We start from the raw sequence: 19,928 nt of genomic DNA on the forward strand, positions 1-19,928 counted from the left end.
TGGAAAAACAAAAAAGATGCTTAGCCTTAGCCTGTTGATAAATGCAGTGTGGTGAAGCTGAAGTAGTCGAGGATTGGCTTTAGAGTAGGGTCAACTTTTCTGTCGAAAATGATAAGCGGTGAAAAGTTACGCAGAAATAAAAGGCTCTGCTGGTGAGCTAGAACAAACAAATCCGAAGCATTGTATAACCTGCCTCTCTGGTGTGTTTGGGGAGGAATCTACCAATATATATCACCGGATTTTCTTTCTCCAGGTCCGGGTTCTGGGGATCAGTCTTTATCACGTGATACAATTGGACTATAATGAAGTGCTATTGTGCCAACAACTAGATAACGAAATAAGGGCAATCAGTCCTTTTCATTTCTATAATTAATAATATTTTTAAAAGTAATTACCGTATTTTCCGGACTATAAGCCGCTACTTTTTTCCCTCTCTTTGAACCCCGCGGCTTAAACAATGAAGAGGCTAATTTATGGATTTTTCCCGGTTTCACAAGCTTCAAGCCAAAAAACTGAGCCCCATAACATTAGACCAATGAAATTGCCGAACAGGTTCTGGTGAACCAATGAAACTCTTTATATTAAATCAGATGCGCTCCCACTGAATCGGGCCGCACCACATCATAAATATGGATGATGTTCCTCTGAAGTTTGACCTGCCGCTCACTCGGACTGTCTACAGGAAATGCGAATCATTCGTCACGCTGAAAACAACCGGGCATGAAAAAACACACTTCACATGTGTTCTGAGCTGCACAGCATCGGGAGAAAAGCTTCACCGATGGTGATTTTTAAACGCACGATGATGCCAAAATATAAACTCTCGAAAGAAATAGTTGTGAAAGGAAGAAGAAAGACAGTGAACAATGACTTTCTTGGTGGGCTACAGTTTAGATAAAAGCCGTGTAACAGACACTGACTTTCATTAAAGCCTGTGTAAAGTTCATTAGTTTCAGTGTAGACACCTGCGTCTTATAGACAGGTGAGGCGTTTTTATGTTTGAAATAAAAATCTTTGTAAAATCCAGCGGGTGCATCTTATATTTGGGTGCGTAGTCCGTAAATTACGGTACATACCCCAAATTCCATTGCGATTCTTTTTACTCAATATAACTCAAATCCGGCTGGGAATTTGGAAATCTTTGCTGTATACTCTATCAAAGACAGAACTTGAAATATCTTGCAATTACTTTCTCGTCCCTTTATATTACATAAGTTAATATTTTTTGTATCCTCACGCTCTAAAAACGTCCTTGTACTCACGTTGAATAAAATAAATGCCATTGATGCATCTGTAATTCTTACATCATTAAATATACTACTATACAATTCAGAAAATCACCATGGAAACTAGAATTTCTTTTTTTCCAATTGGTATCAGCTTTGGAAAGAGGACGGAGCGACTTAAGCAGGGTCCGGACCCTGGAGAATCGAAAACTAGAGCATGTTCGCACCAGCTGTGTGTTAACTGCAGGAACCAGCTCATTTTCTTTCGCTTGCTCATTGTAGTTTCCACTTTTGACTGAGCCTGTCAGCCGAAATCCAAGAGGCAGACATGCTCATGCGGAGATAAGCTAAAGGTGAAGCCTTGTGTGTCCATTCTCTTCGCATCAGAAGGTCAAGTGGGGGCCCGGATTTTAATTTTGCTCCTTCATGGGGGGAAAAGAAAACGAGGATACCATCAGTGACTATTTCAGAGATCCACAGAGTGAATCTGAACCAACTGAAGCAGATTAACACTCAAAAACTCGTCGTTTTAGTCCCATAGAGATGAGGATTGAGCTGGCTGAAAACCATTAAACCATTTTCTTTTCTTTTCTTTTTTATACTCTGGGTATTAGGTGAAGCCGGTTTAGTCCTTGCTTTCTTACGCTCATTGAACTGGAAGGCGTTTCTTAAAACGCCAAGGTCATACAAAGTGAGGAAAGAAAGAAAGAGAAAAATTGGCGAAAAAAAGGGGGAGGTGAGAAAGAAAGAAAGAAAGAAAGAGAGACCTCAATTCCGGTCTTTAATTTGCACTGTAAGTGATTTGAAGCCGGGGGCAGAAATGATTCAATCTGCAGAAAATATATCAAGGCATGTCAAAATGCCAAGATGAGACGAGTGTAATTACTGCAACTTCAGCAGCTGATAAGGACAAATTGGCGAGTCATGAGAAGTGAAATGACAAGAGTGGAGTACCTTTTTTTTGAAAGAAAGAAAGAAAAAAAAAGGACCGAAAATGTGGTAGAGGTGTGAGGGATTCTATCTCTGAACCTTTGTGAGGCATGTCGTCGATTAATCACATTTCTTTTTTTTTTTTTTATAAAGGGCATGTCGTAAACAAACATATGGATGGAGAAAACTCATATAAAGTTACCTTTCGGTAAGAAATGCCTTTGGGGATCTGTAATGAACTGTAATGGGGAAAAAAAAAAGAAAAAGAAGATGGATATTCATTTCATACCTGGACCTTTTGTAGCTGCGGTACGCGCTCGGGAGCGAGTGCTTGGTTTTGGATTTGGAACGTGACCTGGACCGGGACCTTCTTTTGTGCTTTTTCTTTTTCTTGTCTCGCTCTCGATTCCTGTCGCGTTCCCGAGCAGTGGAGCAGGAGGTAGATGAGGAAGAAAGGGGCAGGATGGTAGCCGGGGGGTGGACGCTCTTCACTGAGGGGTCTGGAGGCGGATATTCGGAGAGAGGCATCTGCAGGACGGGCCCATCTGGCACGTTGGACACGTCTGGCTGCGGGCAGAAAAAAAAATGCAGATGCAAATGGGATTAGAAAATGGAGGAGTGTACGGCGGTGCCCGTTGGGAAAAACATTGACGAAATGAAAGAGCGTGGTAGTCGGCAAAGTCCGACAAAGCGCCTTTGACGGCCGAGATGAAAGGAAGCGCCCAGATTTGTGATCTTCAAAAAAAACCTAAAAATCAATAATGAAGCAGCTGGTTTGGTGGAGAACACACACACACACACACACACACACTTTTAGTCTGCATGAGTGATAAGCAGTGGACAGGCTCAGATGTGGTGTGTGTATATGCAGTACCAGTGGTGGACAGCTTTTTCACGTATCTGTACTTTACTGAAGTGTTTCTATTTGGAGAGATTTCTACTGTAACTTCACTACATTTCAAAGTCAACTAACTTTCTTTTCACTCGAATACATGTTACATCTTTTTATTTATGAGTGGATCATTTTATAGAACTTTGCACAGTTATACTGCATATTACTGTATAGATCCTTATTACTATATACCATATATTATTACCTACTGCACCTTCTGTACATGAAACACTCTCACCCCTGTACCCCATACCCTTATTTATCATACTGCTATTTATTGTAAACTTATGCACTTCTAGTTAGATGCTAACTGTATTTTATTGGCTCTGTACATGTACCTTCACAATGACAATAAAGTTAAATCTAATCTAAAAACGTAACTGGTCAAACATGCAGCAAGTCGCTAAGCACGCTCTGTTTTAAACTTTTTTTGATTGCCGTTTGGTGGCATCTACTTAGCACCAACATACAGTTCAGCAACACCCACTGCCTTATTTGTGTGATTTTATTTTATTTTTTTCTTTCAAGTAGTTCAAAAGTAGGTTTTGGGTTAATGATCATTTGAATAGATATCAATCAGGGTTTGACTCATTAATATAATTTTATTAATAGATTGGTGTTGCCAAGAGTGACAGAGTCTTTTCACATAAACTGAGTTGATTAAACAAAGAGTTTTGTGACAAAAATGAAACTATCAAATGACAGACCCATTTCAAATCTTCCGTTTATGTCTAAGATTTTAGAAGAGATTGTGTCTGCTCAGTTAGGCTCCTTCTTACAAGAAAACAACATCTTTGAAGAGTCCCAGTCAGGTTTTAGGCCCCATCACAGCACAGAAACTGCACTAGTTAAAATCACAAATTAAATGTTTTTAGCTTCAGACCAAAGCTACATCTCTCTGTTGTATTAGATCTTAGTGCTGCATTCAACACTATAGATCATGACTTCCTCCTGGATTGCTTACAGAATTACATCGCCATTCAGGGACAGGCATTAAGCTTGTTTAAATCCTACCTGTCTGAGCGTTACGATTTTGTACATTTAAATGGAGAACTATCCAGCTTAATACAAGTAAATAACGGGGTGCCACAAGGTTCAGTTCTAGGACCCCTGCTTTTCACAATATACATGCTTCCCTTGGTAAATATTATTAGAAGGCATGGGATTAGCTTCCACTGCTATGCTAATGATATCCAGCTATATAGCTTCTCAAATCCAGACGATACAGCTCAATTGGCTCGGTTAACTGAGTGTGTTAGAGAATAAAAAGATTGGATGACGCATAACTTTCTATTATAAAATTCTGATGACAGATTTTGCTTAGATTGGCCCAAAAATCAGTACACAGAAGCTCCAGCATTTATAACCTGCATTTTAGAAGGATGTCCTCTAACTACTAGTTCAACAGTAAAAGACCTCATGTGGAATTGCATGCTGACGAAACTTCTTAAGAACAACATCAGCACACCCGTCAATTTTTTACTATAAGAACGGGAGAACGATTTTAAAAATTGGCCACGCATAACTATGGTTTTTAGCTACTTTGTTGATTCAATTGCTTGTGACTATAAGGCAATTTGCAATACAGTGGAAGGTCAGTAAATTAAGAAATCAGTCAGTAATTAAAAAATCACTTTAAAGTGTGTTCAACGGCTATCTACGAACATTCATATTAATGATTTGTTCACTGACATTCTGTAAAGCTGCTTAGAGACAATGTCCGTTGTAAAAAGCGCTACAGAAATCTAATTTAATCGAATAACATTCACACACAAAATCTCGTTTCGTCTGTATACAGTAATCTCCGCTTTACTGCGGTTCCAATCTCGTGCCCACGGTTTATCGAATTGCATTTGCCAAATTACTAATTGGTTTTTCCCGGTCTCTCGCGGATAGCACGACAGACCAAAAAACTTATGGGGAATTGTTATGAGTTTTGTGTTGAAATAATGACAATAATCAATAAAAAAAGAATTATAAAGTAAAATGTTAATACAGTACGAAAAAAGTAAAGAATGCGGTGAGACTGGACAGTACATGTACTTACTATAAATATGATTATTTCTGTATTTTTACCAATTTACACAATTCATCTTGCTACATTTTAGCAAAAGTTTTCTGTGTGTTTAAAGTGTGTGGGAGGATAATTTACGGCTTAAACAGTAAATAATGTTTTTTTTTAAAGCATTTTTGGGGTGGCGTTCGTTTATCGCATTTTTTTCATTTATCACGGGCCGTTTTGAAACGTTACCACCCTGATAAACAAAGGATTACTGTACATTCGAATAAATATAACTATCACATTATTCAAATGTATAATATAGCATTCATACGAACATCAAACCTTTGGCTTGTCAGCACTGGCAAATGCCCTTGGTATAAGTGGGATAATCCATGGATTGATGTGTGTGCAGTAGAAGTAAAGCCTAGAAGTTTTGTGCCAGGTCATAATAACTCAACCTCATTCGTATGAGCAGTCCCTACACTCTCCCAAACCTATAATTAAAGGATTCTGAAGGCTTCTCAGGAAAAAAGAAATGCAGTCCTTCAATGGGCTTTTCGGATCTGATGCTCAATTACCTCAACATCAGAGTGTGTGATTAAAGGAAACGACTTTCCGTTAACGCCGAGCCCTAAAACAATCAGGCTGACTCGCGCGATCAACCACGTAACCCTTCCGTTCCGCTTTCAGACAATTCATCTTCCGAGAACACAGAATGAGCGGCGCGGGAAGCTTCCGAGTTCGCCTGAAACGCAGGGGAGCAGAGGCTGCGCAGAGATCCCAAACACGGCCCGATTCATTCTAGTGCGTGGTGTGAATAGCTGCCGGTACTGTAGCTCACATGGAAAGAAGCGCAGTCCCTCGAACGGAAGGGGATCACAAGCCGAGATGTATGAAAAGAAAATGCGAGGGAGAGATGAAGAAAAAGACAGAAAACCGATTGGGTGTAACTGTTGCATATTAACGCTAATATACAAAAAATAATAATAATAATTTTATGATTTTATGATACTTTTTATGATTTGTTCAGTAAGAAAATCCAAAACTGGCAGTGTGTGTAAAAAATCTTTTAAATAAAAAATATAAATAAATAAAAATATTATTAATATTATATATAAATTTTTTTATTTTTATTTTGATTAATCAGCAATATATCCTACATAGTCGACAGTATGGGGACACCAGACATTTCCGGTCACATGTGGTTCTTTCCCAAACTTTAACCACCACATTAGAGGCACACAATTGCACACATTGATCTGAATGCACTAGCAGTACATTTTCCCTTTACTTGAACTGACAATGTTCCTGTACACAAAGGCAGTTCCATAAATACCGGGGGCGTTTAAGTCAAACCGGGACTTGTATTGTCACAGGCATAAAAATAGATGCTAAGGTGGCGGTACTACACGTAATAGTAAGTGCTGAGTACACGTCTCCGGTCAGTTCGAATAAGATGGCAGACGACAGCTTTAGTGAGTGCATGGAACAGCGTGAAGTTTCTTCGCAACAAAGGCGTCAAACCCGCAGCTCTTTACAGAATGCTTCAAGCGCGGTATGGTGATGAGACGCTCGGTCGCGGTAAAACATTTGAACGGTGTGAATGCTACAAAGACGCCAGTAGGTCTGTTAGTTTCCATCTTTGTCATGGTGATTCTCTGATGCTGAAGTGAAGCAGGCTGTTCCAGGACGGTTCCGGCCTACTGACAAATCTTTTTATTCCAAATCTTTCCAGGTTGTTAGTTAAACGCAGGAATACGTGCCTAAATATAGCAGGAGAGTATGTCGAAAACGTTCCACTCCTTGAAATTTACATGAGTTGGACTGAAAGATCTTGAGTAGCCTGCTATAGAGCTCTGACTTCAACCCTATTGAAAACCTTTGGAATGAACTGAAACGCTGACTGCACTCCAAGCCTCCTCACCTACATCAGTACCAGACCTTACCAACACCCTTGTAGCTAAATGAACCCAAATCTCCACTACAAAGTCTAGTGGAATGACTTCCTAGAAGAATGGTGGTTGTTATAACAGCAAATTGGAACTAGATATGCAATGGGATGTTCAAAAAGCACCTTCGAATCTTGGTCAGATGTCCACAAACTTTTGCCTATACAGTGTAACCAATTCCACTCGAACCTGATGGTCAGTTAGCTTTAATAAATCTGTGTTCAATACAATTAAACTACTGCTTTTGGTGGAGCTTGGTAAAAGAGAGGAAGAGGAAGAGGAGTGGGAGAGAGGGAGAAGAAGAGAAGTGAGAGAAAGAGAGAAGAACAGGAGTGAGAGAGATGAAGATGAGCATGGCGGATTCTGTTTGATAAGCGAGCTCTTGGGAAAGTCCGCGATAGCCGAAAGCTGGATAATAAGAGGCAGAGGCCGGGTTTGATTTCAAACGCTCAGGGTAAAAATAGGTTGACATTCGGGAGACTAATTCTCTCCGCTCTCCTGAGATATGGGCAGAGAGACGAGTCACAATCGCACACTTCCAACACACTGACCTGCTCACGGAGGCACACAGATTGTGTCTCAAACATACACACATGCACACACACACAGGGACTCACACACAGTTATACAGTTTCATTCATAAAACACACACACAGTCATACACACATACAGTGTCCCACTCAAGCAGGTTCAACCACACACATATAAATACACACACACACACACAGTATCAAATACTCACACACAGTGTTATACACACAGATAGTGTCCCACCCAAGCAGGTTCAACCCCACACACACACACACACACACACACACACACACACACACACACACACACACACACACACACACACACACACACACACACACACAGTCATACACAAGCTGTATTAAAACACACATACGCACACTCGTACTGTTTCATTCATAAAACACAGTTACACTGTTTTTCTGTCTCAGACACACACACACACACAATGTTATACAGAAAGATAGCACCATACACAAGCAGCATCAACCCCACACACAAACACACACACACACACACACACAGATAATGTCAGACACACACACACACACACACACACACACACACACACACACACACACACACTGTCAAAGACAGTGTCATACACAAGCAGTAAACATTCAAGCACACATTTGTACATATAAAAAGCATCCACACACACACACTGTTACACAATGTCTTGCACACACAGTTATACAGTTTCTCTGACAACACACACGGGGAGTTACACTGTGTGTCTCTCTCTCTCTCTCACGCACACCCACACTCCTCTATTACGTTTTAACATCTTTGGTTTTTCCACCATAACGAAAGTCCGAAACGGTTCAGTTTGAAAACATGTACCTTACGAAGGCCCCTAAATATCACTCTGATATGTAGTTCTGCTGCCAGAAAGTTTACAATTTTCCTTTATTGGAATTACAGGGAGCAAACAGGGTCCAGCATAACCATGTCCCTGCAAGGCAAAGCAAGATCCATGGAGACATGGTTTTCACCTTTGGGATGAATTGGAATACCGGCTTCTCCTGTCGATTTCCTGATCTCACCGATGTTCTTGTGACCGAATGGGCAAATCCCAATCTACTTGCTTCAAAACCTAATGCCAAGTCTTGCTTCGTCCTAATTTGCCAGCATCGAACAGCCAGTGGTCTAACAGTACTGGTTTGTTACACTTACACTTTGTGCAATATTCTGTAAAGTTTCTCACCTCATAAGTGAAAGCACTAACTGGAAATAAGTTGAAGGAAATAAATACGTAAAAATTGTGCCTATAAACTCCACTCACTTTTCTGGAGCAATTCCCAGAAAGTTTACTGTGGAAGTTTTATGAAAACTTCCATTGTTTGAAAAAATAAATAATAAAAAAATACGTCTGAACTCTAAGCAGCACCAAAAAAAATAAATAAATTAGATGGTCTCCTGTAAGACTTAGTCACTCGACGCTGTTCCTTAGAAAAGCAACATAAAAGCTTAAGGAGCTGCATCTTTTCCTCGTTTGCTTTGGTTCTTTCATCTCTGTGAGGATTACTGCACTTCTCCAGGGATTCCTTAGGTTCATTAGGAGCTTCTGGAGTTGACACTAAAGACCGGAACATGGTAATTAAGAAGAAGCTATGCCATAAGGGTGGCCCTGAAGAACCCGTCAAGAGTCAATTGACAAAATTGTAGCCTTTCAGTTTACATTTCAAACTGATTCCATGGCTCATAAACAAGAAAATGCTAGACAAATAATGTGAAATTTACGAGTTCAATTTGAGGCTCCCGACCCTCATTCCGTCATCTTCCGGTGAAGTACTGGCAGATAGAAGCACTCGCAGGGGTGTTGGTGCGTTCAGGGAAGTAGAAATGCTTAAGCCGGTCTAGCTTTAATCTCGCACTTCGGGGCAATCTTTTCCTCCCCATCTCTCATTTATACTCTTTAGAGCTCCCGGGCAGTCTGCTGATTGGGGTCAGCAGATGATGAGAGGACTTGAGTGAGAGTTTCGTGTATGCATAAGGGCAAGTAACCCCTGGGCTGACCCTGTTACCAATGTGGAATTGAGTGTGGATAAAATAAAGATGGGAGAAGGGAGATGGGAGGCTGTTCAGGGGGAAACACCATCTGAAGATAGTTCAACATTAAAAGTAACTATTGATGCCTCAAATGTATAACAATTTTTTATTTTTTTTTGCTTATAAGAAAAAGAGAATTGTGGTATAAAAAGGACAAGTTATTGGTTATGAGGTTAAAACAAAAGAGGAATGAATAGAAGAAAGGGGATTGGGGTTATGGGTATACTGGAGTAGGAGCAGGAGTGGTAGGAAGTGTGGAGGGGTGAATGTGGTAGTACTGTGGTAGAATGTGGTAGTACTAGCAGGGATGGAGAGGAGGGAGTGGTAGGATGGGTTTTGGGGGAGGTGGGTTAGGGAGTTAAGAGTTGGGAGCAGTTATGGGGAAATGGATATTGTGGAGTGGAAGCAAGGTGTGTAAAGGTGGATGTGGTGGGGTAGTAGTAGGTATCAAGAGGAGGGAGTGGTTGCCTGTGTGGTAGCAGGTGTGGAGGGGTGGAAATGGCAGAAGACGGATCTGGAGTAGTAGGGTGGTTTTGGTGGTAGCTGGATAACATACTGGTACCCCTTCATTAACATGTGAGGCTGCAGAGAAAATGTAGAATGCTTCTTTCACTAGAAGCAATGGATTATGGAGGCCATAATCAAAATTAAAACACGTTTATATCAGGGCACTCATTTTAATATTATGATAATTTTTTATACATAAAAACAAGGAGTTGTAGTGTAGATGCTGCTCAGGAACAGATGTAAGGAGTCTCCAGTGTCAGTGACTTGTTATAATCAAAGGTAAAGATGTTACTAAGCTTGCAAACAGTGCAAAGTCTTAAGAAAGAAAGGGGGTCTTTCAAGAGGATTTGCTCGTTTTTGCAGCCTGGCCGAGGGAGTTTAGGTTGTTTCAGACGGGAAAAGAAAATCTTGGTGTATGAGGTAGTATCAAAAAGTTTTGAAGTACAGTAATCCGCCGCTTTACCGTGGTTCGAATCTGGCGCCCCAGGTTTATCGCGGAATTGCGTTTGCCGCATAACTAATTTGTCTCAGCCTATTTTTTGACGTCATAAGACACTTCAACCAATAAACAAGCAGAGAAACTGCTATGCTACTACAGAACTGTATACTGTACAGTACATGTACTCACTATAAATGTAATACAGTGTACTGCATTTCTACAAATTTAACCATCACAATCTCGCTATATTCCTGCAAAAGTTTTTAAAGCATGTTTGGGGTGGCGTCCGTTTATCGCCTTCAAAATAGTCCCCTTGCATGGCAATACAGCGCTACCAGGGTACCTGCCACTTCTGGAATGTGTCCTGACAATCTTTATTTTCGAAGCATGTCAAGCACCTTCTGCGATTCGCACCGGATGTTTGCAATGGTGTCAAAAGGCGGCGTTTGAGCTATATCTTCATCTTCGGAAATAGGGCGAAGTCTGCAGAGCCTAATCTGGCGATTAGAATGGGTGTGGAAGTGAGATCATGTTGTTTCCTGCGAAAAAACTCACATTTGAGAAGAGCTCGGTGACGGAATAGCACCAGTTGCACAGCCCCCGACGTTTACAGGAGGACTTCTTTCAGCACAGCGACTTTTGAATGTCGGTGCTTCCTGTGACTGTGCGTGCAGCCTTGTGCTGCCATCTGCTGGCGTGTTACAAAACAAGTCTCTGAATCCACACCACATACACCCTCTTTGTTGAAAACGTTCGCTAGAACACCACAACCTGTTGCGTTTTATTCCTTGCTAAATATATATAGCTTCCGTGAACAGAGCTTCAAAGAATGTGGGTCAGAAAGACTACAGACAGAGGGCAAAATATCAAAAAGAAACGGATTAAAAAGCAATCCTGAGGATCGATTTAGCTTAAGAGGTGACGAAAATTTCAGAAAGGAACTGGACATTTTAAAGCGATATCATTTCCTCCACCGTACAAGATGCGACTCTCTTTCCAGTAAGGCATGATCGTACAAAAAAAATTAAAGATTATATGCAAACTTTTGCACTCGGGTGCCTCTGTCCTTGCAGCATGCATAAAACATTTGAGAAATGGGGTAGATGGTCAGCTCGGTACTTGGCTCTGTCCTTAATTGGCAGGAACTTTCCCATGATGGCTGCCTGTCTTATTAAACCAGGCCTTGACGGATAGTCCTCTCTCCCTAGAGAAAGGTGCTTTAGAACAGATAGCATCAGTTTGGAGACTAAGAGCCCAATCAATTTGGGAGCAAAGTACACATCAGAGCAGGAGAAGCTAGTGGCCCAGGGGGGGTGTAATCCTATATCCCAACATGACACTTGGGAGAAAGGAGGACTAATGGAAGACACCAGAAGGGACCTGGGCTTAATCATGGCTATTTAAGTTGTGTGTGAGTGAGAGAGAAACACGGCAAAGCTCAGAGACACATCAACTGACTGAGACGGAACTCAAAAAAGAGGAATAAAAAAAAGAAAGACAGAGTGATCCTTTTTTTTCTGTTTAATAAATACTTCTCTAACATGATGTACTGGAGTTAATATCTATAATGAGGTACAGGACGGAAGCAAAGGGCGTATCGATAAAAAGGGCCGGAGATTGATGGTTGAAGCACGTCAATGCCCCAGGCTTAAGGGTCGCTGGAGAGCCGTCCGTCCGCCCGCCATGAACAATTTATGCCTTTATTCATCAGTTGAGAGCGCACAAGGCAGCCAGCTGGCACGGCGGCGGCTGCCGCAGCCGCACAATTTCCTTAATTAGCCTAAGAACCCTCAAGGTGAAAAATATAACCGTAATGATTACGCACTGTTTGTTTATCCGGAGCAAAGCAATATTTGTATCAACACAGTGAGCAAGAGCCAAACCTTTCCTGCTGGTATGCAAAAAAAAAAAAAAAAAAAAGTAAAAATTTTTATTTTTTTTTAATTCAATAAATAAATCACACAAGAACACCGTTTGCGGTTAAAATGTCGGGAGAACATTGACCAAAAACTACTTTATGTTAGCGTTGCATTTAGGGTGCTTTCGCATACGCAACATTTAATCCATTTGAAATGAACCCTAGTTACATTTTGTCGGAAAAAAAAAAACGCTGTCTCTGTGTGGACGGAAAAAAAACGGTTCTTACCGCTCATTTTTTCCGGCTCCGCCCTCCACTAGTAAACTTTCAAATTTACACATTATGGTAAAGTAAATTGCTCTGTTTTGCCAAACATGTACTTAAATTACAGAACATCACCCTATACTGACCAGCATTCTTTAAGACTCCTAGGCCTTTTCAAGTTACAATGGGGTCATAGAAAAGCTTTGCCATCAAAGGTCTGGGACTACCTGTATATAAGAACACCTATAAACCTTCTTATAAACAATCTGGAAAAAGGCTCGACTGATTGCTTCAAACAACACTGCGACTTTACTATAAGATTGAGAGAGAAACAAACGTTTGATGATACTGTTCAGCCGAACGGAAACTATTCTACCGGATTTCGTACATCACAACCCTGAGTGCAAGTAGGCCATTCGGTTTAGACTCAGACTTGTTACTCAGTAAACGGACTAATGGATGTCAAAACTGCTATACGCTGTCAGTTGCTTTTGCTAGAACTGAACTGGGTAAGAAATCTTTTGTGTATGCAGCACTATTTGACTGGAATCTTATCCAATCGAAATTAAAGTTGCAAAATCTTCTCTCCATGGACCAGTTCAAAGTAACTATCTGGTACCTGGAAGATGACTCTGTGAAATCTAACTTTGTTTGTGAAATGTAACTGTTTTAACTGTGTTTGTGATGTGTAAGTCTGTAACTGAATGTATTGCTGCTCATCTTGGCCAGGTCACTCCTGTGAATGAGATTTTTAATCTGTGAGTTTCTACCTGGTTAAATAAAGGTAATATAAAGTGCCCTGAATCTACTCTGACATCAACAAAGCTGGTTGATGGAGGTTAACCTTTTTTTTTTTTCATTGAATGTTCTTAGTTTGAAGAATAAAAACGCCCAAATCACTGTGACAACTGGAAAAGGTTCTTCGAATGTTAACGATCTGCATGTCAAGCATGGGCGAGAAATTGCATTTGGGAAAGACACATGGCTTTCAAAACACATTATGTGTCTGTTCTTTTATTATTATTAGTTTAGTAAAGACAAACAAAGACTTTCCTTCTCTGAAACTCAATCTAGTACCACAACATAATAGAATCTACATGAGCCATGCAAAGGCAAAAGTCCAAATGACATATTTGAATCAAATACTCGGTCTCCACATGACAGTAGATTCCCTGCTGCCCCATGCCTGCTAGTCGTGTCGACTTGAAATTCAGCTTTTCTACACAATTACAATTCTAAAATTCCATACTTCTCCACATTTAAATATGCAGACTTCCATAAAGATTTTTAAGACCATGTTTAATCTCAAATAATGATTTAAAATTCCAACTATAACGTGCGTTACGATACAATATCGGAGTCAGAATCTTGGGTGCTTTGCATGTCTTTAGTCGCAACCAATCACAGCTGGGCAGATCCAATCCAGTCTCAATACTAATAGATTTTCCTTTTCTTCCCGTTTTGGCCTTCGGTCAACAAAAACGCTTTCCGAAGTGGATACGTTTGAAAATGTCCAGCGTGGACTGAAAACGGATGCTTTCGAATGTTTTGTTATTCCCGTATCGAGTAAACGTTTCCCAGTGGATGCACAACTTTTGGGAAACGAGTGAAATCAAAAGTGTGGACACTGAGCATTTTTTAGATGAATACACAGTTTTCTAATGCATTACAAAACTCAATTTTATATTCTAGAAAACCGAATAGGGCAATAGTATGGATAACCAAATATTTTTCAATACGCCGTGTTCTTTCCCCACCCTAATACAAATCCAGACTTTTCCAAAATGCGTAGGAACCCTGACAATTAATAGGAACAATCTGCTTTATTGGTTTAAAGATACAAATTAGATGAACAGTTCTGCATTCAAGTGTATCAATGAACAGGTGATAATCTCAACGAAGATGGAACTACAATGAATGGTCATCCGGTGAAGGCCAGATGAAGATGAACTTCCTCTTTGCGTCTGGTTTTTCCTTAAGGTTTTTTCCCTCATACCATACCATCTCAGAGAGTTTTTCCTTGCTTCTCTCTCTCCAATCGCTCGCTCATTAGGGCTGAAGGTTAAGGGACTAATTCATGATGCTAAACTTTATATTGGTAAAGCTGCTTCTGGGTAATATCAATTGTAAAAAACTGCCATACGGATCAAATCAAATTCAGGCAAGCGTTATTATGAAATAATCTCTGATTCTGCACGGGATTTTCCAACAAGAAAGGCAAACAAACCATCCGAACCCCTTTAGCTGAAGAAAGCTCATGAACATATACGGCCAAACTTTCCAGTGTAAACCCATTTTCTCGGGCTCTGTTGACTCTATTCTGTTCTTTCATTGCTTGAATAAAAAAAAGAGAAAAACTGAAGTTAACAAAAAAAAAAAAAAGGCGCTCCACTTCAAATGTTAGTCCTGCTGCAGGGTCTGCAAGGTTCTGCTTGCTTTCATTAGGTCCAGCTTGGCAATAAATGTCCAATAAAAGAAGAAGGAAACACAGCTAAGTAATGTCTCTGTGGTCTTATAGAGATCCTATTGGGTCCTGGAGCATGAGCAGGACACACTTTACACAATCTAGGCTTTGGAATGAAAGGACCTCATGGAGACGTGTTGTTTCCTGTGTGATTAAATGCGCGGGACACTTTCGTTAACGCGGGAGTCGGAAGGTCTGGCTTATTTATTTATTTAAAAAAAAAAAATAGTAATTTACTCTAGCCTTCTGTTTGTTACGCGGATGTGTGGGAAGGAAGATGGAGATTAGTTACGGCTCATTGCTCAGTTACGTTTCATTTACCAGATGTTTACAAGTCATGAGGAATCTGGTAGCTGAGCAGATGCTGGTTAAGGGGCTTGCTAAAGGCTACACGCTGGCTCTGTGGCACTGCTGGAACATTAGCTTACAACCTCTATACCACTTGCACTATATTGTCACCAACGCACGAATGAAGTCAGTGTACGATCTGACATTTACCTCAGTACTGACTTTCTGTCACATCATGGCTCCTCATAAAAAAAAAAAAACTTCTTTGGCATTTAGGTATATTCCCAACATTTATATTAGTTAATTGTATACCATGGTCTATCTGAGAACTCAATTCTGATTGGCTGGAGGGTGTGTTAAAAGAGTCATTACAGTCAGTTTATTCGGCGCTCGAAATGAGTTACCACTGTAACCATGGTAACACCGTCACAGTTTCATACAGAGTAAAGCATGTTAACTATCCATCCACTTTAATTAAAATATTTAATCGTGATTATTCCCATGATTGTCATGAATTAATTTACGATTAACCACAACTTAATTGCACATTTTTATCTGTTTAAAATGTACCTTAAATAAATACTTTTCAAGATTTTTATTATCTAATCAACATAGTCAACATAATTAACAAATATGAATGCTTTTGCTATGTTTCCACATGGACGGTTTTAATTGCCGGATGTGTGCATCAGTAAAATAAATGTTTATTGATTATGAATTATTTTTTTAATATAATTTATATTAAAAAAATTGTATATCAGAGTAAAGAGGTTGTGTTGAAGGTTTTAATTGAATTTTTATTTATTGATCACTTCCAACCCATGTAAAGCATATCTTCATGGAGCTGGCTTTGTGCACAGGGGCAAGCCATGCTGGAACAGGTTTAGGCCTCCTAGTGAAGGAAAATGTTTAATGCTACCACATCTAAAGACCCTTCTACAGAATAGGAAAACAAACATGGCTGGGAACTTCTTCAAAGTATTTCTGTCCGTAGAGTTTACAAAAGCTGAGCTAAAAAACTAAATACTAAAAACCTGGAGGACTGGGTTTGTGGTGCATAATTGTAATTTTTTTCTACAGTTGTAAGAAATAAACTACCGCCACATCAATCTGTTGGACGATCGGAACCTTAGCTCAAAAGCCCATTCAGCTCAAATGCCCATAATTATGATTCATACTTATATATAAAAAAAAAAAAATAAAAAAAAAAGGGTGCAAGTATGCAAACTCCTGGCAGGTGGAAGAACCTAAATACCACTGCTGATTTACAGCATAAAAAATGCTGAAAGAACTTGTGTATAATATGTATGGCCTCATTGAATTTCAGAAATTGAACTAGACTTTCTACAGATTTTTTTTTCCCTCTCTGGCATTCTCGCTAAGCTGACAGAAAAGTCCTTTATTCAAGAAAACGCAAACTGTGTGAGACTTGATGAGATGTGACATTTCTGTCTTCAGGTTATGAAGAATAACGTTCAGCCAGCTCTCTTCAAATGATGCTCGACTACAGCATTCGATACTGCACGAAAAAACGATGGTTTTATGTGTAATGTATGTTTTGGGACATTGGGGCAATTTCCCATTACATTATTGTAATTATTACAATTTCACCTCCTGTAGTGCTGATGGATGGATGGATGGATAAACACAGTTAACACAGACAGATAATTGAACAGACAGACAGAGAGAGCCAGACAAATAGACATAGTTTAACAGATAGACACATCAACAGACAGATAATTAAACAGAAAATTGAACAGACAGACAGACAGACAATGTGTTGCAGACAAATGCAGACAAATATTTAGAAAGACAGACAAAGACAGATAAACAGACATTTATACATATAAGTAGTCAGACATACAGCTAGCTAGCTGGCTAGACAGACAGACAGACAGACAGACAGACAGACAGGCGGCTTTTTTTTTTTTTTTTAAAGACAGTAAGACCACAAGGAAATACACTGGTCAATTAATTGTGCATGGATTACTCAATTAGCTGGATTTGATTGTTAATTATTTAATCCAGGATTGTTTGGTCCTTCAGAGCTCATCCTAATGTTGTTGCAGGCTGATTTCCCAAAACAGGATTCATGGCTTTCTAAGCAGCGGTGAAAAGGGAATTCTGTTGCAACCAGGTCCACTGCGACCTGCTGTAGAAGGAGCAAGAATAATACGGCGAGCTTCCTGAATTCTACACGTTATGTGGGATAGATTGGATGCAGCACAATGGTTTACTTACTCGGGAGGGAATTATTTATCTGATCCATTTGTTAGAGCCTTATAATAAAAGTTCGCCTCGTTAAGTGGCTATGAATAGTAAAACAAAAATTAATAATTTTTCTTTTGTAGAATTTATTTCTCCTGCTTTGAGAGTGTCTATAGTTAAAGGTGCCACATTAATAAAAAACTGAATTGAATATTTTGTATTTAACTTGTTCCCAAGCTCATGTGGTGGCTCTGACATTAAGAAAGTAATATATGGTGAGAGAAAAAAAAAATCAATGGGGGGGGGGGGGGATGTTGATTACAACAGGGGGGACATTTACGCATTTCATTTGTCAGAAACCTTCAACCAGTGCACTTTCCTTGTTTCGCAGCTTTCCAGCTGTTCCCTGGTGTTTTGATGAAGTTCTTTATAACCGTAGAGCAATAACTCTTCCTCTGCAATAGATGCATGCTCTTTGGTCATTGGACCACTTCTGATTTATAAAATCAACATACATATAGCTTGTTTTAAGCTACGTGTGAACGCGTCATTTAATATCACCTGAACGAAGAACAGGTCGGATATTGATTACGCTCCATTCCACTAGACAGAAAGAATTGCCCATTACGGTGTAACCCTTTTTACACCCCCTGCTAATCTACTGTAGAGCAAAAGGCGGAGCTTTCGAGTCACTCGGACTCGTTAGAGAAGGCGGCTAAGTGGAGATGACTGCGGTAGAAAGCGAGCAGTATTTATAACTTCAAGAGGCCTTTTTCGAGGGCCAGATGTTCGCTCGTTATTATTAGCGGTATGATTCCTTCTCGGAATTACGTGTCGGCTTCCACGTTTCACCCTTCACTCTGTGGCAGTATATTAAACGAGTAAGTTCGAGGTTGGAAGTGGCACAGACTTTAAATAAAGGAGCCGAACGACTTTTCCGTGCGTGCTTCCTGCCGAGATTTTTAATGAGTGGCTTCGGCAGTAAAGCACAACTTGTATTAACCTGAACTTCTTTATCTTGGCGTGATGTGTTTGTTTTGGCTCATCTGGATAACTGTTGCGTCTGCAAAAACCCCTCTGTTTTTACACTGGATGAATTTTCGGGAAATGATCACGGTTAATGATGTGGTGATGTTTTGTTTATCAGGGCATTAGGACGCTTTGAGACATAAATATTGTTACACAAACAACGTGGAATTGCTTTTATTTTGGCTAGATTCTAACCTTAGATTGTGTCTGCCTAAAAAAAGATCATGTAGGTGAAGGGTTAGGGTTACAACTATCCATAACTACATCCTGTTGGTCTAATGCTTTTCTCATGATGTTTTATATATTGTACAGTGTACTCGATTTATGAACTTGGAAATATCAAGTCGAGATATGTACTGTCATTTTTAATTGACCAAATTACAGCAGAATATATGGCAAAACAAAGCAATTTATTGTACCTTTCTAGGTAAACTATACAAAATATATGTGTCAAAGATGGTGGTATGACTGTGACAGTCTTTCCTGCCTCATGCTGATTTATAATTTTCATTTTCTGCTCTAAACTGAAGGCTTTCCGCTTCCCTAAAAGCAGGAGACATACTTGGGCGCTTGGAAGACATGCTTTTATCATTAAAATTGCTGTTTGAAACCGTGTGAAACCGAAAAAAAAAAACAACACACACTGAGACAACTTTACAGTGTGAATTATTCATTCATCAAAACCATCAAAATCCTTTGCCATTTATAGCAACTAATTTTTGCTAAATCCACTTAATGACTTTTTCAATGCCATGAGGAAACCATCAAAATGAACATGCACCGACTCAGTTCATCAGATACCAATCCCGTCACTTTTTCATCATCAAAACAAAAAGCACCTACACAATAATTAAAGGATTAATTAAGAGTAATTAAACTCGCAGAAATGACGTTTGTTTTTATACCAGGCACATTTACACAGGCCCGATTGTTTTCAGCACCTCCTGCAGCGTTGGTCTGGTTTCAGAATCGCTTTGTTTTATCAAACCCTGGTGCATTGGGAAAAAACAGCAAGATATATATATTTATTAATTTTTTTACCGATGCAAATATATAATTAGACATAGAGCTACATCACACAACCTAGAGCTACATCAAACGTATATCTACATCACACAACATACAGCTACATCAAATGTACACCTACATCACACAACCTAGAGCTACATCACACAACCTAGAGCTACATCACCTAGCCTACATCTACATCACACAACCTAGATCTACATCAGACAAGATACAGCTACATCACACAACCTAGATCTACATCACCTAACATATCTAATTCA

General features: G+C 39.7%; 1 protein-coding gene across 1 annotated transcript in view; it reads right to left on the reverse strand.

The window, feature by feature from the left end:
• sfswap (splicing factor SWAP) overlaps positions 1–19,928 on the reverse strand; it is a 108,900-nt gene that overhangs the window by 24,214 nt on the left and 64,758 nt on the right. Inside the window, exon 14 of the mRNA XM_083564042.1 lies at positions 2,446–2,723. Within this exon, the coding sequence (XP_083420168.1) occupies positions 2,446–2,723 (278 nt within the window). The remainder of the gene's footprint in view (positions 1–2,445; positions 2,724–19,928) is intronic.

This window comes from Silurus aristotelis (genome assembly GCF_946808225.1).
Source record: "Silurus aristotelis genome assembly, chromosome: 16".
Taxonomy (NCBI): Eukaryota; Metazoa; Chordata; class Actinopteri; order Siluriformes; family Siluridae; genus Silurus; species Silurus aristotelis.